Source organism: Zonotrichia leucophrys, chromosome 3 (genome assembly GCF_028769735.1).
Source record: "Zonotrichia leucophrys gambelii isolate GWCS_2022_RI chromosome 3, RI_Zleu_2.0, whole genome shotgun sequence".
Taxonomy (NCBI): Eukaryota; Metazoa; Chordata; class Aves; order Passeriformes; family Passerellidae; genus Zonotrichia; species Zonotrichia leucophrys.
In genome coordinates, this window is record NC_088172.1 from 36,657,984 (window position 1) to 36,682,418 (window position 24,435).

Consider the following 24,435-nt stretch of genomic DNA (forward strand, 5'->3'; position numbering starts at 1 on the left):
GCATAGATATATTACCATTATTTCTTAATATTTCATCGTGAAAACATATTAAGATGGCTCTATATGGGAAATGAGTCTCTGCTGGATGACATTTGCCTGCATAATGCATTCACACAGGATTCAAGCTTTCCCTCATGCCTGCCAGAAGAAGGTATTGTTAATAACATTAAAATAAAATTTTAAAAACTGTGAAGACAGAGGTGTACATGGTTCACTGCCATGGAAAAGGAAATGAAATTTACAGTTCAGAGAAGTTAAATTAAAAAAAAATAATAATAATTAAGGTTTAACATTTCACTATGAAATGACAATTCCAAGTTGAAAAAGTTTTGAGTTATGTGATATATTTGTTGAAATTTTAATTCTAGTTTAGAATGGAAATATTTTGGAAATTTTTTTCCAATTGTGCAAATCTCAGTGCTTCCCTCAGGACCGAATCTCTCATTTCCTATTCCACAAATATTATGTACGAATTATGGCAAAGACTGTGTCTTCCATTGCAGAAAAGAGAAAATATTCTCACTTGGCTCAAGGTCTTTCCACATTCAGTGAATGCCTGAAACAGATCTCCAGCTCCCCAGTATTTCTTGCTTCTTCCTGCAATAACCTGTGTCCATGATCCATGTGCCTTGTAACACTGACAAGAGTTTCTCCCATGAAACCCATTCTCCCATTTCTTTGTGAACCAGTAATGGAATTAATTCTGATCATTACAATCAAACCTTGGAACGCAGTTTTCTGGTAGCATCCTAATCATGAAGAGTAAATATGTGCAACTATGCTTTTCTTGTCATCTCAAGGAGATTTTTCAATGAGATTGAAACTCTTAATTAATGCTCTTGACAAACCCTTATCAGCTTTTATCTGAGAGGACTGCAGAGGGTTTATACTCAGCCATTTCTCTCATGAGCTGCTGCTGTAGAATTTACAGACTCCATAGATTCTATCTTCCTTATATAGAGATAAATGTAGACTCTATAAAGATGGTAAACTTTGAACTAAGTTTTCTCCTATCTCCTATAGAGGAAGCTTGTGGTTTCTCCAGCAATTTTGAAGCCCTGCTATTTTCAATAAAGAATTCTTTTCTTCAAAGAAATGAATTCCTGGGAAAATCTGCATTAAGACTAGTTCCGTTTGATCATACATTATTTTTACAAAGCCACATATTCCAAAGAAAATCCATCTTACTTTTAATTTCTGTACAGCTTTCAGGTCCAATTGTTCATTCTTCCTACCACTCAATCACACTGGGTCTAGGAAGAGCAGTTGTGACCTCCAAGAATATCAACACATGTTGCAGTTTATTTATTAAAATATCCCAAACAAGCACCTCCCCCCTAGAAAACCCCATAGCTATTTACTTCTTGCTTTAGTTCCCTTCCATTTTAGTGGTAACTTAATAAGATAATTTTTTAGAAGATGTAAAGAAAAATTACATTTTACACTCTTTAAGCCTTTCTCCAACATTTATTTCAAGCAGCCATATTCCCTTCCCTCGGTTTTCTTTCTGTCTTACATCTTTCTGCTCTTCACTTGCTGTCACAAGACAAACTCATGGGATTGGTTACAGTTATGCTCAGAACAAAGTTATGAGAACATATCATGTTTACATTTTTGGCTAAAACACCCACAAAATTTTACATCTGATGTTTTTTGATATGTACTGGTCTGTGAAACTTGGTGTTAATGCAATCATGCCAAAAAACTTAAAAGAAAACAGAGACTGGTGACTGAAAGCTGAATTGTTTTCATCCACAACCGCCTCCATCAGATATATCTTGTAAAATGTACTGGGCTTTTATTTAATGCACATACTCTTTAATGTCACTGGAAAGTTAGGAAGGAAGAAAAGGGAATGTGTTTCAATGTTGGATTCCAGCCAAAATTTCTTTGGCAGGTCTGAGTGAAAAAAGAAACACTGAAGTTTTCAGAAACCTCCTTTAAAGAGAGCTCTTTACCAGAAAAAAAAAAAAAAAAGAAAAAAACTTAAACTGCCTTAGCATATTAAAAAACACTAAACAATTTAGGAGTGAAATCTGGACTTCATTGAAATCCCTGGCAAAACTCCAGCTTGTTTCAATGAGACAAAAGTATTTGTTGTAAACTCTCTGATATGGAAGATTTTGGCTGGTGGAAGTAATTGCAGATGATCTGATTGGACAAGGAACAATCAATTAAATGATGTGGGATGTCACAATGTTCAGCAGCCCACTGAAGAAAACAGTCTTATCCTGAAAGATTGCAAATATCAAGTCAGGCAGGGTTCACTGTAAAGAACAAAGTTAGACTCACCCAAAATTTGTTCTGCTAATTGAAGCCTCTTCTCTGAGGTTGTTGAGGCTGAGATTCATCTCCAGTTTCATGCTGGCATGAATTCCTGAAAGTGTTTAAATTGCTAATAGGATCAGAGGGAAGCTGGTCAAGCAACCTGCAAAGCAACTTGACTCATGCTACACTCAGTGTCATGATTCTGTTCCCAGTCACTCAGGGAGGAAAGCTGCTCCTCTGGACAGAAATTTATCCCACTGATTTTCAGACAAGATGGACTGTGCTCCCCTACAGGCCGTTTGTCTCCTCATTGACTACAGAGGGAGCCCAGAAATTGAAAATAATTGAGCTTAGATCTCCAAATTTTCTTTCAAATAAAAGAATCTTGTAACAGAAGGGCTTTTGCAAATGTTTGTGGCAGGCTGGCATGTCAATCAAATTGATCCCTAATCGTTACAGACATCTCCTTTACTCCAGGAGCTTCTTGGCTGACAGAGGATGGTGATGGGATAATAGCCCAAGGAAAGATTTCTGGCTAGGAAAAAAAAAAGTCAGAAAACAAGTGGCAGTGAAACTTTGGGATCAATATGGTGCTTGAAATTTCTGTGGAGGAAAAAGCATGTGAATGTTTATACCAGCCTTGAGCAGCAACATCATCATGTAACTTCTGCATAAAAATATGTTTATTTTAAAATAAAAATAAAGGGGAGCATTTAAATAAAAATAAGGGGCAGAATTTACCCCTCTTGGCATGAGGCTTTTTTTTGGACATCTGACTCCTACTTAGGCATGAATCCTTAGTGTGCTTCAGAAGGGAAGGTGGCTGAAAATAGAATCATTGCTGTTTTAAAAATAGGAAAGCTATTAAAAATAGGATGCTACAGCTTGAAAAAAGCAGTATTTTTATAAGTAAAGGCTACTGTGAGAAAGGCAATTCCAGGAGTCTAGCTTTCACAAACTAGAAAATGACAGGGATGTAGTGTAAAAAAGCTATGCATTTAGAATTGGAGATAAGGAAAAAATGTAAATTAGATAAATGCTTACCTTGCCATTGAAAACAGGACAGATATTTATGTCCCTTTTGGTGGCTATACATAAGTATTATCTGATATGTATCAGGAGCTGTGCACACTGGCCAGAGTCAGGCAGGACCACAATGCCCTTCGTGCCAAACTTTCCCCTTCTGAAGGTACAGTTAAGCAATTTGGAAGTTGTCAAATACCCTCTACTTTCCTGAGGGACTGGAAAGTAGACATTATGGAGTCAACATGGCAAGATCAGCATCTCTGCAAGCAGGAGCAGCATGAAACCCTAAAGAGAAGAGACTGTAAAGCTGCCAAATTAATATCCACAGCCTTCTTACCAGGGCTGCACATCTCACTAGAAATTCAGTCCCTCAGTGGGAAGGGAAGCCTTGTCAAAACCAAAAATATTGCCTCTGCTTCTAATGAGCATCAAAATCCTAAGAGTAGAGCTTATGTTCTCTGGGTGGAGGCTCACAGGAAGCCTCTCTGAGGGGTTACAGAAGCAGGAAACTTAGGCTGAAGGCAAAACATAAATGCAAGTTGTCAAACTGGAGAAGGAGCTGCTTTGCAAAGGTTGATGTCAGGTGATGAAGGAGGAATTTCTGTATAGACATGACCATGCATTTTATAAATGAAATTGAGCTAGATGGTCAAAATGCTGCTACAGACTCTCAGCACCCAAAAATTTATCAGCTTTCTACCCTGGGAACTGAGTCTGTGAATGTTATTAATTGGCTACAAATGGCTGTGGTCTCTGCTTTTCATGGATTCCTGTTTATTACAACAGGAGAAATCATCACTAAGGCTAATGAGAAGGATGGTCTTCAAGGGTCTCTGGATAGAGAAATTATCAATTCTTCTAAAACTGTACTCCCTTAAAATACTGGAAAATCTCCATAGTTTCTTCCAGGGAGCACATATTTCTTGAGTCATTAACAAATGAGAGATAGTGACTTTTCACTAGATCCACAATTTAAGAAACGTATGCTAAAGAGGTTTGGTTTTGGGTTTTTTGTTTTTTTTTGGGGGGGGGGGGTTTGTTGGTGTTGATGTTTTTTGGTTGTGGTTTTTGGGGGGGTTTTTGTTGTTTTGTTTTTTTTTTTTTTTAATTGGAAACACTACAAATCATTATGGCAAGAATGAGCATAATTTGCCTGTTGCACTGGGTCGGTTTTGTCAGGGACCATATCTGGCCGATGTCAGAATCTTGTATCTTCATGCAGAAGTAAATTGATGCAAATTAACAACACGTTCTGTTTCTGTTTCCATTCTATTTTAAAATTTCATTACTGGGCACGTGGTTAGGGTGATAATTCCCCATAAGATACCTGGTGCTACCAGGTTGCTCTCTTATTTGTTTCCAGGCACAGCAGATGAATTATTAGCATCCACAGAGAGGCTGTAATTCTGCAGTGACATCTTGCTCCATGCCCTTCATGCATGTAGCTCCAGAGTAAAGAAGGAAATACGTCCCCTGTCCATCCAGCTGCCAGTACTTTCCCCACTTCTTTAACCACTCTGATCCATCCATGAGCCTTGATTCAGCCCCATCACCTGTGTGCTCTAAGACCTGCCCTGCTTCGCTCAAAGCCTTCATTGGTGTGAAGCTGGGAATACCCACAGAACTGTAAATTCAGTACCAAAATTTGCCTAAGGGATAATGTCAGTGCAATACAGTGCTGTGACAGGATAATGGTCTCCTGGCACAATAAAACTGCCAAAAAGAAGCCAAGCAGTTTATGGATAATAAATGTCAAACAGAGGTAGATGTTTATTTTCAGAACATCACAAGCCTATTATCCTGTCAGACCCTCCTGTTTCAATTTCTTTATTTCTGTTAAAGTAAATGAATAAAGAAAAGTAAAGAACGAGGTGTCCTGCAGGCCAATCACAAGCCGGTTCAGCCTGAAGGCTCCAGTAAGGCATGAGTTTACTTCAACTTACATTTTTTTGAGCAGCTGCCTTGCTCTGGTTCGCTGTCACATAAGCTTCACTTGGACAGGAATCCCCCCGTCTCTTCCAGGGGTGTTTGTGTTCCAGTCTTCCATCTCTCAATGCTGTTTAAACTTTCAGTCCTGTTAATTTTCATTCCGAAGGGGGGTACATGTGGCATGCACATTTTCTGGAAAAATCCCTTCACCCAGGATTTTTCTCCTGGGAAGCTGAGATGCCTCAAAGGAATATGAAAACAATAATTATCTCTTTTTCTTCTCATCTGTTTTACTCATGTGGAATGTGTTTGGAGATTGTTTATGCAACAGGTGATTGTTTCATTGGTTTGTGGTGTGAGTTGTTTTTACTCTTTGGCCAAACAGTGCCAAGCTGTGTTGAGACTCTGGAAAGAGTCACGAGTTCTCATTATTATCTTTTTAGCCTTCTGTAAATATCTTTTCTGTATTCTTTAGTACAGTATAATTTAGTATCCTTTAATATAACATAGTATCATAAAATAATAAATTATCCTTCTAAGAACATGGAGTCAAATTCATCATTCCTTCCTCTGTCTGGGGAAAATGTAAATACAATAGGCACATAGAGGGGAAAAAAGGAGAAAACATTTGTTCCTGTGTCACACTGCTAGCATCTGAATCAGCTTAGCAGAGATGAGCATTAAATGGTCTTTAGAGGGGGTAGATGAGGGTTGTGGGCAGAGTCAAACAGGATGTGTTGATGTGGGTATGATCCCCCTGAGCTTCTAGAAGTGAATAATGGCTGCCTCCATTATGTCCATATTGCAAATAGATGTGTGTTGAGTAAACCCAAAGTCATCTTTTATCATAGAATCACAGAAATCACAGAATGGTGTGAGTTAGAAGAGACCTTAAAGTTCCAAATCCCCTGGAGGCAAGGACACCTTCCACTGGACCAGGTTGCTCCAAGCCCCATCCAACCTGGCCTTGGACACTTCTAGGGTAGGGGCACCCACAACTCTGGGCAACCTGTGCCAGTGCCTCACCACAGTCATAGTAACGATTTTTTTTATATATGTTCCTTCAGATGAGCATTTTGCACTGTTTACTTCTTTTTTTGTTGTTGTTTTTATTGGTGGTGACGGTATTTATTAATTCTTAATTATCTATATATTAATATTTTATGTTGGTGTTTACCAATTAAATAATCAGTACATTACTATTAATTTTTATTAGTATTAATCAATAAATATGGAACTGGTAAAAACAATCTGTGCCCCAAAAGATGGCATAGTCTCTTGCTGAACAAAAAAAGGAAGTAGAAGAGGAGCTGGTTGTGCTTTTATTTGCTGCTGCATATAACAAAACTCAGAGCTGCTGTAGTGGGCAGGGTGTCATGAACAAGCTGTGGCAGTGTGGGTCTGGAGAGTGGATATAAAGGGAAGCAAGCAGGAGTACCTGAAATGGGGTGAAAAGGGTGTTTCCACTGGAAAATACACTGAAGTAAAGACCATCATGCGGGAAGAATGCTGTGGTGACATTTGATCTCACAAGCATTATTTATTTTGTGTGCAGCTTTCCATTCACCATCTAAGTAAAGTCAAAAGGCCTTGAGAAAAAGAAAAAAACAACAGCATGACTAAGGGAACTCTTGGCAGTTTTCCTGTGCAGAGAATGCCAAGGGCACAATATTAACCTTCAGGCTTCACTCTTGTCCCTTTCTCTTCCTTCACTGGTTTTCCTGAGATTGCTCCACCTTCCCTTGGGGGAAGGGCACTGCATTAAGATTTTTTTACTGTCCTTCTTTCTTTACGGCTGAAGGAAAAACATCCAAGACAAAACCCCTCCACAGAGGAGTGATCTGGACATAAACCCTAATATTCCATGGACAGCAGTCTGGACTTCAGCACATGTAGTGCCTAGGAATGACTGAACATCCAAGGACCAGCATTTGAAAACAGCATTTCCAGGGGGAAGATGGATCTGAGCACCAAGGGAAAGGCAGGAGGGTCGTGATAAGGCTGCTTCAGGATTATCTCATAGTAGATGGATGCAGTTCTTTGTGCTTGCTGTGACTCTTAATTGCATCTGTCCACAGAGCCATGTTAATTAATATTGATGCAGAAAGGGAACAGATTTACTGAAACATTCCACAATTTCTGCCCATAGGGATCCTTCCATGCCCTTTCTGACTGGGTTTTTCTTCCCAGTTGTAGGGAGTGATGTCTTTGGTAAACAACCGGGATGAATGATGGCACCTCACAGCACAGGTGACACACTCTCTTAAGAGTGAGGTCATCTCACCTGGTTCAGCCACCTTTACACAGGCAGGTATTGACAGGACAAGAGGAAACAGCTTTAAAGTAAGAGGGCAGGTTTAGATTAGATTTTAGAAAAAATCTTTTACTGTAGAGGATGGCAAGGCCCTCACACAGGCTGCCCAGAGAAGCTGTGGCAGCCCCTGGATCCCTGGAAGTGTCCAAGGCCAGGTTGGATGGGGCTTGGAGCAACCTGGGATAGTGGAAGGCGTCCCTGCCCATGGCAGGGGGTGGAATGAGATGAGCTCTAAGGTCTTTTCCAGCCCAAAACACTCTGTGATTCTCAGATCTGAAGGTCAGGGGTCTGCTCTGAACAAACCATCAAGGAGCCAACAACAATACCTGGGGGCAGACGATCACATCCAAAGGCTGCTTCATCCCCATCTAAAAAGTGTTAAAAGTCTAAGATGAACCCTCTGGTGAAGATGTTTTTTTGATGATTATTAAGGGACCTACCTAAACTGATAAGACTAGGCACATATTTTAACAGCCAAAGTTATGTGAGATGTAGCCCATCCCATAAATTAATTTCATGACTTCCTATTGCATATTATTTCAGTATTGCAATACAAAATACACTCTGCAAACTGAAATCAGAGGAAAAATGAATAGTTGATAAAATTATGAAAGTTAATTATATCAGATGAAATGATGGGATTTTCAATTATGTTTTTATTTCAATATTAACAGTCCTTAATATTTAATTTTAAATTCTGACACCTCTGTTAATCTACTTAAAATAAGTTGGGACTGAGATATGACTTCCATTTATATAAATAATTTAAGCTAATTTCAAGAAGTTTAGGGTTCTTACCAAAGTTATAAAAATGTGAAATCATTTAAACTGTGAAAAGCACTGAGCAAGTAGCAGGAAGTAGGAATTTGGGAATCAAAAAGGTGGGAAATTCTTTATTTCTGTCTGGAAGGATGACATTTGCTATGGTGATGCTGTGATAAAATCTTATGGAGTTCTAAAATTATCTGTTCAATTTATTTGTACATATTAAAGTTTAGCTTCATCACAGATGCAAATCGTGTCATTAAAAGCTCTCCAACCCTGCTTATGCATCTAGGGCATATAAGAAAATTTTATTTAACTAATAAAAATGATTTTTAAAACACTTAGTTTCTGTACTTTAATTAAATTCCTGGGTCCATGTGTAAGTCAATTGGCACCTATGATGTAGGGGGAGGGGAAGTTAATTACATCTTCAGAAAATAAGAAATTTATCATTCACACTTTTTTCAGCAAAACAGATGCAAAAAACCCCAGAGAGCCCAAATAAGGATATTCTGTGTTATTCTGTATATTTTTTTTATTTAAATGCATACAGATAAAAAAAATCCAATATTTGCAAAAGTATGTCCCAGATTCTGCCATATACTGAAGGTGAACATAAGGATAGATAGATATGTTAAAAGTATTTATTCCCTTCTCTTTGTGCTTTAGGGAAGAAACCCTCACCATCCGTGTTTTCCCTTTTTTTCATCTCTCAGGAGGGTAAGTTTGGAGAAGTATCATCTGCTCAAAGTTGATGAGTTTTGCATCCACAGTTCAAGACAAGGAATATTAGGAAAGTCATAGCAGGCTCCTAAAACCTTCTGAAGATGGAGGTTGGGCCCCTTCTCCACATGGTTGGTGCCAGCACTTGGCTGCTCTGTGTTAGAAGGTCTTAGTGCAACAACCTGCTAAAGAAGTTTCCTGTTATCCCAGCCACCACGGTCATGCAAAACACACTAATTCTTTCTTCCTTTGTATCTGCTTTCCATAAATTTGAAAAAGACCATTGTGTGCCCTTTGTTCTTTGCCTTTGCATGCACATTCTGCAAGGAATATCCTCAGAGGGACCAGTGCTGTCCCAAGAAGATAGAAAATGAGTAAAGCATGAAGAACTGTAAAGTTTGCAGAGGGGAGATGGTTTTGGATTAGGGACAAGTCTCATAAACACTTGGGAAGGGGAAGGAGTGTCATATTGGTGGTGAGACACTGCACAGGTTGCCCAGGGAAGCTGGGGATGCCTCATCCCTGGGGTATTCAAGGCCAGGCTGAACAGGGCTTGAAGCAGCCTGGGATAGTGGAAAGTGTCCCTGACCATGGCAGGAAGGTGGAACTGGATGATCTTTAAAGTCACTTCCAACCTAAACCTTTCATGGTTCTGTGATGATTCTGTGATTCTCAGAGTATCACATCATATTCAATAACTTGGTCCTAATATGCAAAGTGCTTCATGATCTTGGCATGGCATTCCTCAAAGACAAATTAATTCATCTCCTCTTGGCAAGACAGAGCCATTCACAAAAAAGACAGGGCAATCAGGTTGACTTATAGCAGAGCTCTGTGCAATTAGCTTTCTGAAATTCTACTTCATAATCCCTCCCCATGGGAGAATGTGTCACTGAAATCAGCTTAGCAAAGATAAAAGAGGTTCTTCATGGCTTTCATGACCAATTCAGCAGGGCAACTTAACTTTATGGGAGATAGAAACAGAAATATTTGAACAGAAGTAAATTTGCTATTGAAAAGTTTGGTTTTGTTTATCTTTTATTGCAATTTAATTAAAGGCCATTGATAGCAAATCATGAGGTTTCTGCTGCAACAAGTTGCTCAGACAATTGTTTTCATGGTGATGATAAAAGAATATTGAAGTCAAGTCCAATAATTAAACTCAGCAAAGAACATCAGAGGAAAATTATTTACTGAGGCATCAATTCATGTCTTGTTGAGGTACGACATTTCATGACAGAACCTGCTTGTTGTGAAGTCTCTCTGATGTATTTTGAGGCTGTTTCGTGGATAAATGGCATGAGGGAAGTAGGCATTGATTCCTGAAACTTGCTGTCATGCAGATATGATTTTGCAAGGGGGATAGAGGACTGCAGTGACAGAGTTCTCTACAGCTCAGGGAAAGTGCAGAGCCTGTGATGTTTTATGGCCCCTTTGGGATGGGAGTAGAAGATGACAGTCCTGTTATACCAGCCCTGATTTATCTTGTCTCCCTATGGCTTCTCATGAAGAAGCAATGGAAATGGTGCTTCAGCAAATGAAGCAGAGGTGACCTTTTCAGTACAAAAATAGAAATCAAAGTTTAGAGTACACTATAACACAGCATTGAGGCAGGATCTTTCAAACAGCAACTTATCCTTGAGCTAGTCACTCAGAATTAAAATTTCAACTCTAGACCACACTTCACAGACAGACCCAAATCAAGTCTGTTTCTAGTTCATCTCTTTATAATTTCCTGCAGCATTGATGTTAAACCAAATCAGGCCTTAAGGTGTAAGCAGCAGGATTAAGTGACATGACTTGGAGACACATTCCATATGATGTTGGACTGTTTTGGAAAATACCCTGGGTTTTTTTGAACTGTGCTTAGGTTGTGATGAAGTGAAAACTCTTCTCCCTATTTGATCATAATCATAATTCAAACTACTTGGTGACACTAGACCAAAGAAAGAGTCTTGACTAATCTGCCACAGTACATCCATTTGGAAAATGAACCCATGCATGATAATTACTTTCAGACAGTCATTTTCTAACCAGTTTTCCATCCATCTTACTTTAGAATTAGCATGACCATCTTTCTCCAGTTTGTTATTTGTAAAAAAATGGCTTTAGACAATATTAGCAGAGACCCTACAGCCTAATAGTTAGCAACTGCTTTTAGCTATTCTGAAGCCTGCTACAGAAGCAACTGACACTTTTTTTCTTTACAAAACCACATTTATGCTCATTTCCTTCTGTGAGCTTTCAGATAGTTATTGTTTCATTACCTCTGGTTGACTGGTCAGTGGCCTTTGGCTTACTATTCCTCCTTTTTCTTTTTAAAAACCTCTACTTTATTTGCTTTATCCTATCTTATGTGACCTACCTGACATCTTGGAGTTCACAGACATCAGACAAAAATTCCAAGATATTTTTGATTTGTTATCTGGGAATCCAATTTAAATTCATCAAAGTGTTCTCAGAAGCTCTTCTACTTTTGTTCTGCTTTAATTTGCATTCCTCTGCTTCTGGCATCACTTTTTTAGCCATGTGATTTGATCACACCTCAACCTCTAGTTGAAAATAGAAGCAAAAATGTTATCAAATATTTATAATACCCTGATGAAGAGTCAAGAGGATCCAGTCTAAAAAAATGTTAATTAATGTGATGTACTACAGTGTTCATTCCCTCATGGAATGATCTAAACCATCACACACCTCAGGTCTTTGGTGGGGATTAGGATCCATCAAAGGCAGAGGAAATTGCTTAATGGAGACCATTTTAGAGAATCACTAAATGCAAATGGAGAAGAAGGGGGGAAAGCAGAGGGGGATGCATTTGTGTTATGGGGGAGGCTGTAGTGACAGTGTCAAACTTTCAAGGAATAAATGAGGTTTGTGTCAGGTCAGAACTGCCTGTTGATCTCCCTGTTCTGTACTAATTCTGACATTTCAAGATTAACAGGTTCATTTGGGAGTGGGGCTTTTTTATTCTGCAGTTGCTACCTCTCTCCTTTCCTCTGTATTCCTCCCATTCCTCCCATCAAAGCTGTCTGAAAATACACCTCTGACACAGTTACTGAACACAATCACAAAAAAGAGATGCTTTGTAAAACACAGGAAAATTTACATACAAGCCAAAGTATCTTGAGTGCCCAAGAGTTTCTAGAGGAATGTTTTCCAAAAACACCAGAATCCATGGGATGTTCCAAAGGGTGGGAAGCCTTGTCAATAATATATGTCAATAATAAACAACAAATTATATCTCCTGGGAAAGCCACAGCAGCATCAATAACTGAACTGATGGGGGATGGGAGGGGGAGGAAGGCAAAATTAATGAAGTCTAAATAAGTAAGAGGGAATGTAATTAATTAATACTAGTCACCAATATTTTACAGAAAACATCTCATAAAACAAATGCTATTTAAATTTTTGATGATTTTCCAAGGGTAGCTAATTAAGGTAATAACAAAGCTATAATCTATTTAGAGTTCAGTCTGATGTTTGACTTTTTGCTGCATAACATTTAGATTAAAAAATTGGCTCCACATCATATTTAAAAGGCAAATCATAGGAAGGAGATTAAGAGGGTAATGCAGAAACCTGCAAGAGGATTTCTCAAGATGCGAAACTGATGGAGAGAAGATGCTCTTAGTAGGGTTCTGCACAGGCTCTTGCTTGGTCTGATCTGTCCTGTATTTCTGGAAGGCTGGTTGCAATTGCCATTGGTTGGACTCAATGATCTTAGTGGTTTTTCAGTCTTAATGATTCTCTGATTGTTCTTACATATCTTTTCCTTAGGAGGGATCCAGTTTTCCTGGGTTGTCCCTCTAACCAACAGCTGTATTTTTGGCTCCTGTCAGAGCAGTCCTACAGTAAGCACCCAGGTTCCCAGGCAAGAAGTGATGACAGGTGACTTGAAACCCTTGTAACAATCCACTTTATCTAATTTAGGTAATTGAATTTAGGCAGGCAAGGTTTCTCCTTGGAGGCCTGCAGAGCACCCTGTCTGTCTCCACTGACCCTGTTGGGAATTTCAGCTCTTCTTTTGGGAGGAGCTTGACACCGAGTCAGATAAACTGGATCACATCCCCTTGGATCAGTTGGCCTATATAAATTTACAGTCCCAACTGATAGGGAAATCTGTATCATTCACTCAGCCTCTCTTGCTTTTAAATTCATTATATTAGTCCCGTGCAACAAAAACTTGACACCATGCATGGGAATCACCTTTACTCTCTGTAGTGCATGGGCTGTGTCAAGAGTTAAGAGCATCCAGAGTTTTCATTAAGGACAAAATATGACCTGAATTAAATTCTTGCTTTGCCAGGAATTTAGGGCATGAAAATTGAATTTCAAGCTGATGTAAGTGGAGACAAAGTCACCAAGTTCCTGGTTTTATGAAGAAATAACAGACATTCATTTTTCTAACACTCTGTTTTTCTTTTCTCTTTGCCTATGTCTTAGCTCCAGTCATTCATAATCCGCTCTTCTATTTTTCTATTTTATAGCCATCCCAAAGGAATAATATGAAATATAACCAATCAGTATTTGTAAAGCACTTTGAGGCTATCAGGTGGAAGGAAGTGTATAAATGCAAATTGTTACATTTGCTGTTACATTGCTGCCAAGGGACCTGCAAACAGAATCAGGTCCCCATATATTCAGATATACACAGGCTTAGTCACATCTGTGAAAGCCTCAGAAGATACAAGCTGAGGAAGCATAAGAGGATAGAAGTTTAATAAAATATGGGAAAAGGTCGTTCAGGGATTGTTTATGGGTTCCAGACTGAATCACTATTTTGTCACAGATTTTTGCTCCTAGCATTGTCCTCAATACCTGCTTTTGGAATATTATGACTGTCTTGTCTATACTGGTGTAATCTCATGCAGCTTTTACGAAGCAATCCTTGTGACTGTGGTTAGACATTCACTTAGTGACAAGTAGGTCTCATATGATGAGACGAATTATGGCCAAGTGCTTCTTGTCACTGACTGCACATTGTCTGGGGCAGACCCAGACTACTGTCCCAGATGTTGGCATCTACATTTGATTAGGCAAATCCCTTCCTATAATTACCTCTGTCAGTAGATTAAACACTGCCAGGGAACATTTCCAAGCACTGGAATGAAATCATGTATGTTCTTCAGTTTTAGAATGGTGCCTGGAATTATTCTGGCCTGAAACAACCAACACTTTCCCCCAATGGATTCCTGAGAGTGGCTCAGGATCCAGCACCAGCCAGGGACCACTCCAAGTGGTTGGTTTGGATGCAGTTACCCTATTCCAGAGACAGGGATATTTCATGGCTATAGACACTGACAGGCTGTGCCAGCTGGACCCAGAGTCAGAAACTGGACCCTGGCACTGCTTGGTTTACCAGGGCAGTCGTGCCCACAGCTCAACACCCATCACAACTGTGACTGGGAACATTCAGTGATTCACAAAAATGTGTCCTGATGTCCAAAGCTGACAGAACATTTAGTGCCCTAATGGATCAGAGCCTTTTCAGTACCACTCCATAGGAACAATGTGGCAAAGGCAGGAACAAGGCCATATTCCCTGCAGGCAGCTTTCAAATGCTTCACACTCCTGCAACCACAGTTATGCTGGGTTTGGTCTGTTTTTTTGATTTTTTTTCCTGTTCGTTTTCCTGGGGTTTTGTTTGTTGTTGTTGCTTTCAGATTGTTAATTTGTTTGTTTTTGCTAGTTTTGGTGTGGTTTTGCATTTTTTGTTTTGGTATGAGTTTGTTGATCCGGACTTTTTCCAAATGTTGCATTACTCTGTAAAAGACAGAAAGAAAGAAGCTGTGCTGATACATTTTGCATGGACTCATGACCATGTAGGTTTGCTGTTCATGAAACAATTTCTCTGGCTCTCTGTTATAAATATCTTAAAGCAATGCAGCTTTTAGGAGTGATAAAGTACTTTAACTTCAGCCTCCTTTCCTAGGTAATAAATTAGTTTTCATATTCTTTTTTACGTTTTATTGAAACCACCATGCCCTCATGATGTCTAAGGTGTGACCATGTTCACAGGGGTCTTAGGATGAGGGAAGAGACGAGGATCTGACTCCATGTTCCAGAAGGCTTGACTTATTATTTTATGATATATATAATATTAAAACTATACTAAAAGAATAGAAGAAAGGATTTCATCACAAGGCTAGCTTAGAATAGAAAAAGAAAGAATGATAACAAAGGCTTGTTGCTCAGACTCTCTGTCCGAGCCAGCTCACTGTGATTGGCCATTAATTAGAAACAACCAACATGGGCCAATCACAGATCCACCTGTTGCATTCCACAGCAGCAGATAACCATTGTTTACCTTTTGTTCCTGAGGCCTCTCAGCTTCTCAGGAGGAAAAATCCTAAGGAAAGGATTTTTCATAAAAGATGCTGTGACAACAAGGAGAGTTATTGCATATCTCTTCATGACAGTCTAAAGGAGTAAAGTCCTGGATCTGGGTGCTCTTTGCTCCTCCCCATCAGTTTCTCTCACCACACTCATCTCTGTCCTCGCAGGATTTACAGCAAAGGCCACCTCAGGCCACCTCCAAAACAGCAGACTGAGGGGGACAGAATTAGCAAGAAGCCTCTTAGAAGGATGTTTTATGAAGGTGGTCTCTTCTACAAGATCTGTGGTATTGCCTTTCAATCCTGAACCCACCATTATAAACAGAAAATAACACTGCTGTGATCAGGGCATCACCCTCTGATCTGGGCTAAGGACAACACTGCCCTCCATCTTCCATAAGGAGGTGAAATAGCACAAGGCAAGCATCCAAGATGTTGTCAGACGAAGGATTAAATCCATCTATTTTCTTACTGGGATTCCTGTACTTAGGAGAGGATTTCCACCTTCCTCTGGAGCTGGAACATTAAAAATACATTGCGGTACTTTCCCCAGCCCGTTTGACAACTCACAGCACAGATTTGGCGTCTGTGTAGAGCCCTGACAGAGGACGTGGGGAGCAGGAGTAATTGACAGTGCCGCAGATCTCCATCTAGGGATGGGTTGTAGCAGACGCCTTTGTCTTCAGAGTACTTTTCCAAATAGGCAGAGACATGAGAATCAAGTCATACAGTGACAGAAGAAATGAATATTCATTGTTTGCCTTTTATGATAGTAGGAAGCACAGCAGCAAGAGCTGAAAAGATGGGGTTTAATTGTTGCAGAAGTGATAAGGAACACACGTGGGAATGCATTTATTTGATTTTTTTCACTCCTATGAGGGAGCTTCCTCAGTCATTTCCATTTTCTCCAGATGAATCAATATTTTCTCTCTAACAAAAGAAAACAAAACCACAACTTAACCTCCCACCCACACAGAACATATTACTTAACTGCCTGCTGCTCCCAGCTATCTTCACAAGCTGTGTTCCTGCAGCATTTTAATTTTTCAGTCCTCTCAAGAAATATCATAACATTAACATTATGCATTTTATGATGCTTTTACTTGTCACAGATCTTGCAGTTCTTTTCTAACACTGGGAGCTTCTATCAGGTTGCAGGGTGAATTAGCTGTAAAAGCTTAGAAAATGGCAAGGATAGATTTGCAACTAAAAAAATCTAAACAGAAGAAAAAATCAGTTTATATCTTTCTAATAACTGTTCAAGAGATCTAATTTGTCATTAAAACCCTCAAATTTAATAAGATTTTCAGAATTAATCAGGAGGGGGAAATTACTCAAAGCATGCTCCCAAAAGCTGGATTGCCAGGTTTTTCATTTAAAAACTAAATTTGTAGGAGGGACAAAACAGTCCTCTCAATGTACAATAAAGCACTGTGTTTGCACACAATACTTTTCAAAATCTGCATTTCATATGTGAAAGAATTGGCCACATTTATTCAACAAATATTAACCCTTTGAAACCCCATCTTGGCATTCTTTACTTATGTGAGCAGTATTTTAGCAACTTCCCCAATCACTCTGCAGCTCCTTAAGGAAATAAAACCCAACTGCAGGAATAAAACTTCCACAATAAATCTAAATACTTGAAAATATATCAATACATAATCCAATACTTGTTTCCTCCCATACCAGAGATTCAAAGGCTTTTTAGCTTTTGCTCTTACCTATTACCACTGCAGCCTCCTGTGCCTCTTCTGACAGCCTGGCTGTTCAGACTTTTCAGCAGTGTCTGTGTTTCTGTATAACATCTCCAGGGCCAATGGGTGCAGGTTTCTGCTCCTGCAGGGCCTGATGTTCTCCCTGAAAGGCACCTCAGTGTTTCAGTCTCTCCCTTTCTTCAGCTGGAAGGGTTTTCTCAGTTATTTTCAAGACAACTACATAGCACAGAAACAAAAGAGCCAATTCAACCACAGGTTTTGCTTCGGATTATTTTCCCTGAAGGGTCACCCCTGTTCTTGCTCCTTTCTCCCCTGCTCTCAACCCCAGTAGGATAAACAAACCTCCTCTGTCTCCCCCTTCCCATCCCTGCTCTCCCTGAGCAGTGCTGGGCCTGCTGTTCAATGAGGTTCAGAACTGAAACAAGGATTCCTAAGGGATTTTTTCTTATAATCCATATTTCTAAAACTAAACTCTATAGCACATAAGAGTTTTTCTTTCCCAGTTTGAGGTAGAAAATCATAAAAGTGTATGAACATGAACTATTTGGTCCGAAGTTTGTTTTACTTGCTTTAATGTTCACAGCCTCTGTTGCTATTCTGAATTATCCCTCTGCATTATTTTTTCACTATTTAATGACTTTTTGTACCATTAATTTTTACTATATCCACCCAGCTATTAAACCTTAACAACTTAAAATCACTATGTCAATAGGACCTTTGTGCCTTTATTCGTTTTTGAATCTCCATATGGCAATCTGGCTCCTGGGCACCCAATATACCTTTTTTCAGTACCTAATCAGTGCACTTATTCCAACCCCTCAAGCCTGTTCATAATTCTTATTTAAACTATTGTGTTTCAGTAGCTCTTTGATCTGAACACAGTCCACCAGTGCAGCCCCATCAGAGAATCAGAGGGATTGTTCCAGTCCTCCTTGCTTTAGGTTACCCTGCAAGTAAATTTGGTTTGCTTTGACTTTCTGCTCTTTTCCAAAGCTTTTTCCAAAACCATGTCTACTTTTCCTTGTGCTGTAATCCCATTATTTTCTTTGTGATGAATCATTTGTTTCCAAAGTTGTCTCCTATCTGGAAATAGGCAACTTCAATAATTTTCCTCAGACAGATGTGCATTTTTTCCAAGCTGAATAGTCTCAAATATTTTGGAGTGTTTTTAGTTTCTCTCTGTGGTTTGCTATTTCTCTGAGCTCCAGTCTCTGTGAACCATCACTCAGCTCCCCCAGCTAACATCCCTGAAATGTCTGTTATTCCACTTTAAAGAGGATTCATTGGATGACACCAGGGAGGATATAAATATCAGCATATACCAGCACTGTTCTCAGAAAAGGTGCTGATGCCCTGCTTGTTTCTGAGATGTACTTCAAACTGACTTTTTGGATCCTCCATGGATTTTGCCATTTGGGATGACCAATATAATGCACTGCTCACTTTATCATCCATGTTCCCTGCGGGTTAACACTTGCAGGTATCTTCAGATCAGCAGTATCTGGGCTTAAAATCAGCCTGAATTTGAAAGGCACAATGTGCTTGCAGCACCCATTCAAGTATCTAAAAATTAAGCCAGTTTTACTGGCATTGATGTTGGATTACACGTTGTTACTGTGTACTCCCAGGGACAGGCAGGACCAGCTGGCAGCGCCCTTTATTCTTTACCTTGCTGCTCAGGAAGGAAGCAGCACAGTCCCACCTGCCACTGCACAGCTTTCTTTGCCCCCTCTTTGTCTGCTCTGTGTTTCAGCCATGCCATGCTGGAATGCTCCACTGCAGCATCCTGGCCATTATTGTCCTGATGTGGTCCAAGACCTCAAGAAGCTGCAGTAAAAAATCATCCTTTGCCATATCTTATTCAGGCACTAGAGGGACATGCCTGTCCCAGGGTGGTCCAGTCAATTAGTGCTGTGTTCCTGAACTGTTCCTGAGATCACTGCCTGTAATGAATCATCTCAACTACACTCTGCAACCTAACAGGTCAATGGGAATGGCTTTAAGTTTAAAAAGGTAAAGGTGACGCTTTGGATTAGATATTAGGAAGGAATTCTTTACTGTGGGGTGATGAGTCACTGGATCGAGTTGTTCAGAGACATTGTGGATCCCCATCCCTGGAAGTTCAAGGCCAGGTTGGGTGGGACTTTGAGCAATCTGATCTAGAGGAAGGTCCCTGCCCATGGCAAGGGGTTGGAACTGGATGTTCTTTAAGGTCTTTTAGAACCCAAACTATTCTGTCATTTTATGATCTGGCCAAGCTCCTGAACTCCTCAGCTCTGTGAAGGACCCACTGGACAAGTCCACAGCAACCAATGGAAGTGATTCCAGGTTTCTCCCTGCCAGACCAGCTCCCAACACCATCTCAGTCACAGGAGCAATAAGTGCCAAGGATCCAAAGGCTCCAGGCCCACAGCACTCAGATATCTCTGCCATCCACAGCTTAGGCAGGGTCGCCATGCTTTGTCAAGGGCTGTTACAGGCCTGCATGTGCAAAAATTAGGAATGAGGCTCTGGCTTCCCACTCAAGGTCTTCCTTCTTTTTTTAAGTACAAAGGCTCAGTAAAGCCTTTGCATTTAGACTTTATTCTCTGGGAGCACTCAACCACTGGCATAAGTACATCATAAAATAGACAAAGAGCTGTAATATGTACCAATGGAGCTTAGCATTTCCTGGGGTTATGGAGGAAGGCAGTACCTTAAGATGTGCAGATAGATGGCTGACAGGGTGTTTTCTGCAGAACTTCCCACCTTAGACCTCTCCTTGTTGCCTGTAAGAACTCCAATCCACATTCGCAGATCAACTATATCTAGGCCACTAAATAAAAACAGCCTGAATTTGAAAGCTATGATGTGCTTGCAGCACCCAATCAAATACCTAAACATTAAGCCAGCTTTACCAGTGCAGTTGTTTCCACACTTCTGAAAGGCTTCTAGGTCCCAAACTGGATCACTGCCTCTGCAACCTAATACTATCTCAGTTTGGCTCCTTCTCCACCAGTCCTGTTCATCCACACACAGCCATAGAGCCATAGGATGATTAAGTTGGAAAAGACCTCAAAGGTTATCAAGTCCAACTGCGAGTAGCAATAGAAGCATGTGTAGAAGGGGTGTAGAAGCACAAAAGGGATTGCTGAATATGCTGTTTCTTCTCCAAAACACTGATAAGTACTTCAAACTGAGTGCAGCCTGCTTTTTGTCTAGTACTGAATGAGACAGGGGCTGCTAACTGATGTTTTTTGAGCTCCCCAGTTTCCACTCACCCTCTTGTTTCTGTAGGGGTTTATTATGGAAAAGACTTGTTCTCTCAGACTTTGAGGCGTCCTTGGTCCCATCCCAAGATAAATAGTTTCTGCTTGACAAAACTCACTAAAAGGTAGCAGAAATTTGGGGAAAGGGGAGACACCAAGCAGAGAGCTGCGGGTTTTGGGTTTTTCTTTTTAATTACACTTCTGTGATTTAGAATTACAAGTTAAGTACAAAGCTCCTGCAAAGCCAGCCTGCCTTTCCTCCTGCCTTTCCTGCAAGGGGCTATCAGCTCTGCTGGGGCTGGACCTGCTGTCCCAGCCAGTCCTGGCTTAGGCTCCCAGAGGAGCAGAGATTTCTGTCTGGAGAGTTGGCGGGCAGCTCGCCTGCTGCAAATGCATTTCTCTGCTGCTCTCCTTTGGTCCAAAGGAGCTGCGGAATTCTCCTCCTCTTATGTAATGGTCTGCTTGTGTCTTTGCTTGGAAAACCTCTTTTTCAGCTGGAGAGTGTCAGGAGCTGTGTCCTACCTCTCTTGGGTCACTGCTGAGAGAGCAGCTGGCCGAGGGAGATGTGCCAGGGTGTAGGGCAGCAGAAAGGAGCAGCTCCTCTCCCCTTCCTCCCCTTGTGTCCAGCATTTCCTGGGGTCTTCCTGTTCCTCTCAGGAGCATGGGGCATCTCCATCTGGGCGATGCCGGGCAGCAAATGGGGAAAAGGGGAAATTTGGGCTGGGAGCTTTGCCTCCCAGTGTGTACTGGAGCAGTGCTTTGCCTGGAGCAGTGTGTACAGTGTGTACTCCCTCCCCCGAGAGCCACAGCACGGATGGGGCAGAGCCGAGTGCAGCAGGGGGATGCGGTGGGACAGCGGGATGAGAGCGGAGTGCAGCAGGGGGATGTGGTGGGATAGTGGGATGAGAGCAGGGCGCGGTGGGGGGATGCGGTGGGACAGCGGGATGAGGGCGGAGTGCAGCGGAGGGATGCAGTGGGATAGCGGGATGAGAGCGGAGCGCGGCCGGGAGATGCTGCAGCCGCGGGACCGTGGGACGAGAGTGGAGCGCGGCGGCGGCTGCTGCTGCTGCTGCTGCCGCTGCTGCTGTGGAAGAGGATCGCCAAGTCTCCGGGCCGAGCTCTCCCTCCTCCGGCAACCGGCGGGGATGGGGAGGGGGAGCGAGGGAGGGGCACGGAGGGGTCGGGGGACGTTAAAATGCAGCATCATCCTCCGGCCCCGGCGAATTCCGTGTGTGTGTGTGTGTGTGTGTGCGCGAAGGGGCGGAGGGGAGCGGCAGCGCTGCCCGCAGCTCCCGGAGCAGCGGGGCCGGGCGCGGAGCAGGGCTGCGCGGGGCGCGGAGCGGAGCGGGCACTGCGGAGCCGGCAGCGCTCCCGGTGCAGCGCCCGAGCCTCGCCGGAGAAAGGGGGGCACCGGGCGGGACGGAGGGAGGGAGGAAGGGGAAGGGGGGCGGCGATGCTGCCTGGCTTGGGGGAGGGAGGAGAGCGGGGGGAAAAAAAAGGAGAGAAAGAGGGAAAAAAAGGCAAGGAACCCCCACCCCCCCTTCCCTCCCTCCCCTGCCCGGTCCCTTCCATCTCCGGCACACACACACACACACACGCACGCACACACACACCCCATTGATCAATATTTGGCTGTCTTGCTGCAACTTGCTGCAGTCTTTTAAAGGAGTAGTAGAGAGAGAGGGAGAGAGAAAGGGAAACTGGCAGGAAGGGGTAAGGAGCTACACATGTCACATGTGCTTTCTAAGACGGCCAGGAGCATCTGCAGGCTGGATCTGGTGGAGGATGCTGCGGCAGGTGATACACAGAGGGCTCCAGTCGTTTTTCTACAAGCTGGGCTTATTCGTGAGCAGGCATCCGGTGTTTTTCCTCACTGTGCCCGCAGTCCTGACCATCATCTTCGGCTTCAGCCTGCTCAACCGCTTCCAGCCTGACACTGACCTGGAGAGCCTGGTAGCCCCCAGCCACAGCCTGGCCAAGATCGAGAGGAGCTTAGCCAGCAGCCTTTTCTCCCTCGATCAATCCAAAAGCCAGCTGTATTCGGACTTGCACACCCCGGGGAGGTATGGCAGGGTGATTCTCCTCTCCAAACCCGGAGGCAATATTTTGCATCAGGCTGATGTGATCCTGCAGATCCACCGAGCCGTGCTGGAAATGAAGGTGAACTACAAAGGCTATAATTATACTTTTTCCCATCTGTGTGTGTTGAGAAATCAGGATAAGAAATGCGTGCTGGATGATATTATTTCAGTGCTAAAGGATCTGAGGCAGGCTGCCCTCTCCAATAAGACAACAGCCAGTGTGCAAGTGAGCTATCCCAACACTAAATTAAAGGTATGCTCTTACTGCATGCTTTCGCCAATTAAAGAGGCAGCACTTCATTTCTTGTCCTAAGCAGCAAAGAGAAATATAATCATATCTCTCTCTCTCTGTGGAAATGTGTGTGATCTGGGCTTTCCTCGTGAAGCAGCTGAATTTGGTGCCTTGCTTTGCTCTGGGCGAGGAGGGAGGGTGGGGAACCGGACGCTGCTGCCGGAGCAGGAGAAGAAGGGAGTGGAGAAGAGCCTGAGCACCGGCAGACCTTGCAATGCCTTGAAGGTTCCATTCATGGGGGGCATGGGACAGGAGGTCTGTGGGGGGTGGAGAGCTGGTTTGCACTATCACCTTTTCCAGCCTCATTGCTGCGGTGGAATAATTTGTCTTTAATGTGGCCAGGAAAAGCTTTCCTCAAAGGCACAGTGAGGTCCCCTGCCAGTGCTGTTAGAGCAGCAGGAGGTTTGGGCCAGAAGCAATTTCAGGTGTCCTGCCTTCTTTACCTGCATGCAAAGAAGGTGAAGGGAAGTGGGATTTTTTTTTTCTCTCTCTCAGTGTAAAAATTCTTAACTCTGTCGCTGATGGATGGGCTGGAGTTTTGGGATGGATCTCACCAGTTAGAGGCTTCCAGCAAAGTTGAAACAAGGTGAAAGGTGAAAGAAGTTTCAGTCCTCCCAATTAAAAGAATAAGCAATTTGGCACAAATTATCTCAGGACTATTTCCCTTGCACACAAGCACCCATCTGCTTTCCCTCCCATCTGGAGCAATTCTGCTCACCAGGACTAACCTGCTGTGAGTAAATAAGGTACAAAGTTTGCAGGTAGCTCATCAAAGTTTTTGTGGATTACAGTACATCTGCATGCTCCCCTGGACATTGCACCAGAGGCAGGATTTATTTAACAGAGGGTAACAAACTCCCTAGGACACTATTTACTCATGGCCCAGGTCATGGGGGAGAAGACATGCTCCTCCTTGTAAACCAGAGATCTCTGGGGCTACCTCTCCCCCTTTTTCAAAGAGTTCCTTGGGGTTAAGGGACATGCTCTTGCAAGTACCAGCACTAAGATCCTAAAGTTATAATTTTTTTCTTACTGTACATTTACCAGAAAAAGATCCCATAAAGTCAGTGCCTGTTCCGAAACCTGAAGCAGAGACATAGATTGATTTTATTTGATTGTCTTTTTCCTTCAATAAAAGTGCCAGGTGGAACAGCTTGGATTTGGTCCCGTAGCTGTAGATGTTACAGTAATTGCTTTGTACAGAGTTGTGGCTGCCTGAGTGGAGTGTGTGAAAATGAAAAGGTGTCCTTGCTACTGCTGGAAAGCCTTGAGTGCAAAGAGTGCCCAGAAAAACAAGTTATTCTGGATTAAATATCCCTGAACAAATTTTATCTTCATGCTATTACTGCAGAATTAAAGCGAATCCTTTACATTTTGCTTATTTTTAGAATTAAAATTAAGGTAGTTCAGTGGAGAACACTGATAATCTAAGTGTTATAAAGCAGCTTTATACAGAAATAGTCATCCTATCCTCTAAATCCAGGTTAATTTTCTTCTCTAGACAAACCCTAACTGATCTTATCAAAACTAGGATGCAGTCACTTGCACTGTGGTTTTTTTCATTAGAAGATTGCCTACAGCTCCTCCTTTTTTTAAAGATAAAAGCAAAGGAAAAGATTATGTGGTCTGGATTAGCTACATATTGGATTGCCAGATAATTCACATACAGAGAAAGGTTTTCCCAAAACATAGAAGTTTAACTCTGAGCATTGCCAAACCCCATCCCAGCACCT

The 24,435-nt window shown here is 41.9% G+C and overlaps 1 protein-coding gene across 2 annotated transcripts in view; it reads left to right on the plus strand.

Annotated features, from left to right (window-relative positions):
• Window positions 1-21,884: 21,884 nt before the first annotated feature.
• Window positions 21,885-24,435, plus strand: part of PTCHD4 (patched domain containing 4) — an 80,294-nt gene continuing 77,743 nt past the window's right edge. Inside the window, exon 1 of one of the 2 annotated variants that reach the window (XM_064706877.1) lies at window positions 21,885-22,663. In XM_064706877.1, coding sequence (XP_064562947.1) covers window positions 22,064-22,663 — 600 coding nt within the window. In that variant the 5' untranslated portion in view covers window positions 21,885-22,063. The remainder of the gene's footprint in view (window positions 22,664-24,435) is intronic. The other variant, XM_064706878.1, reaches the window with a different exon arrangement.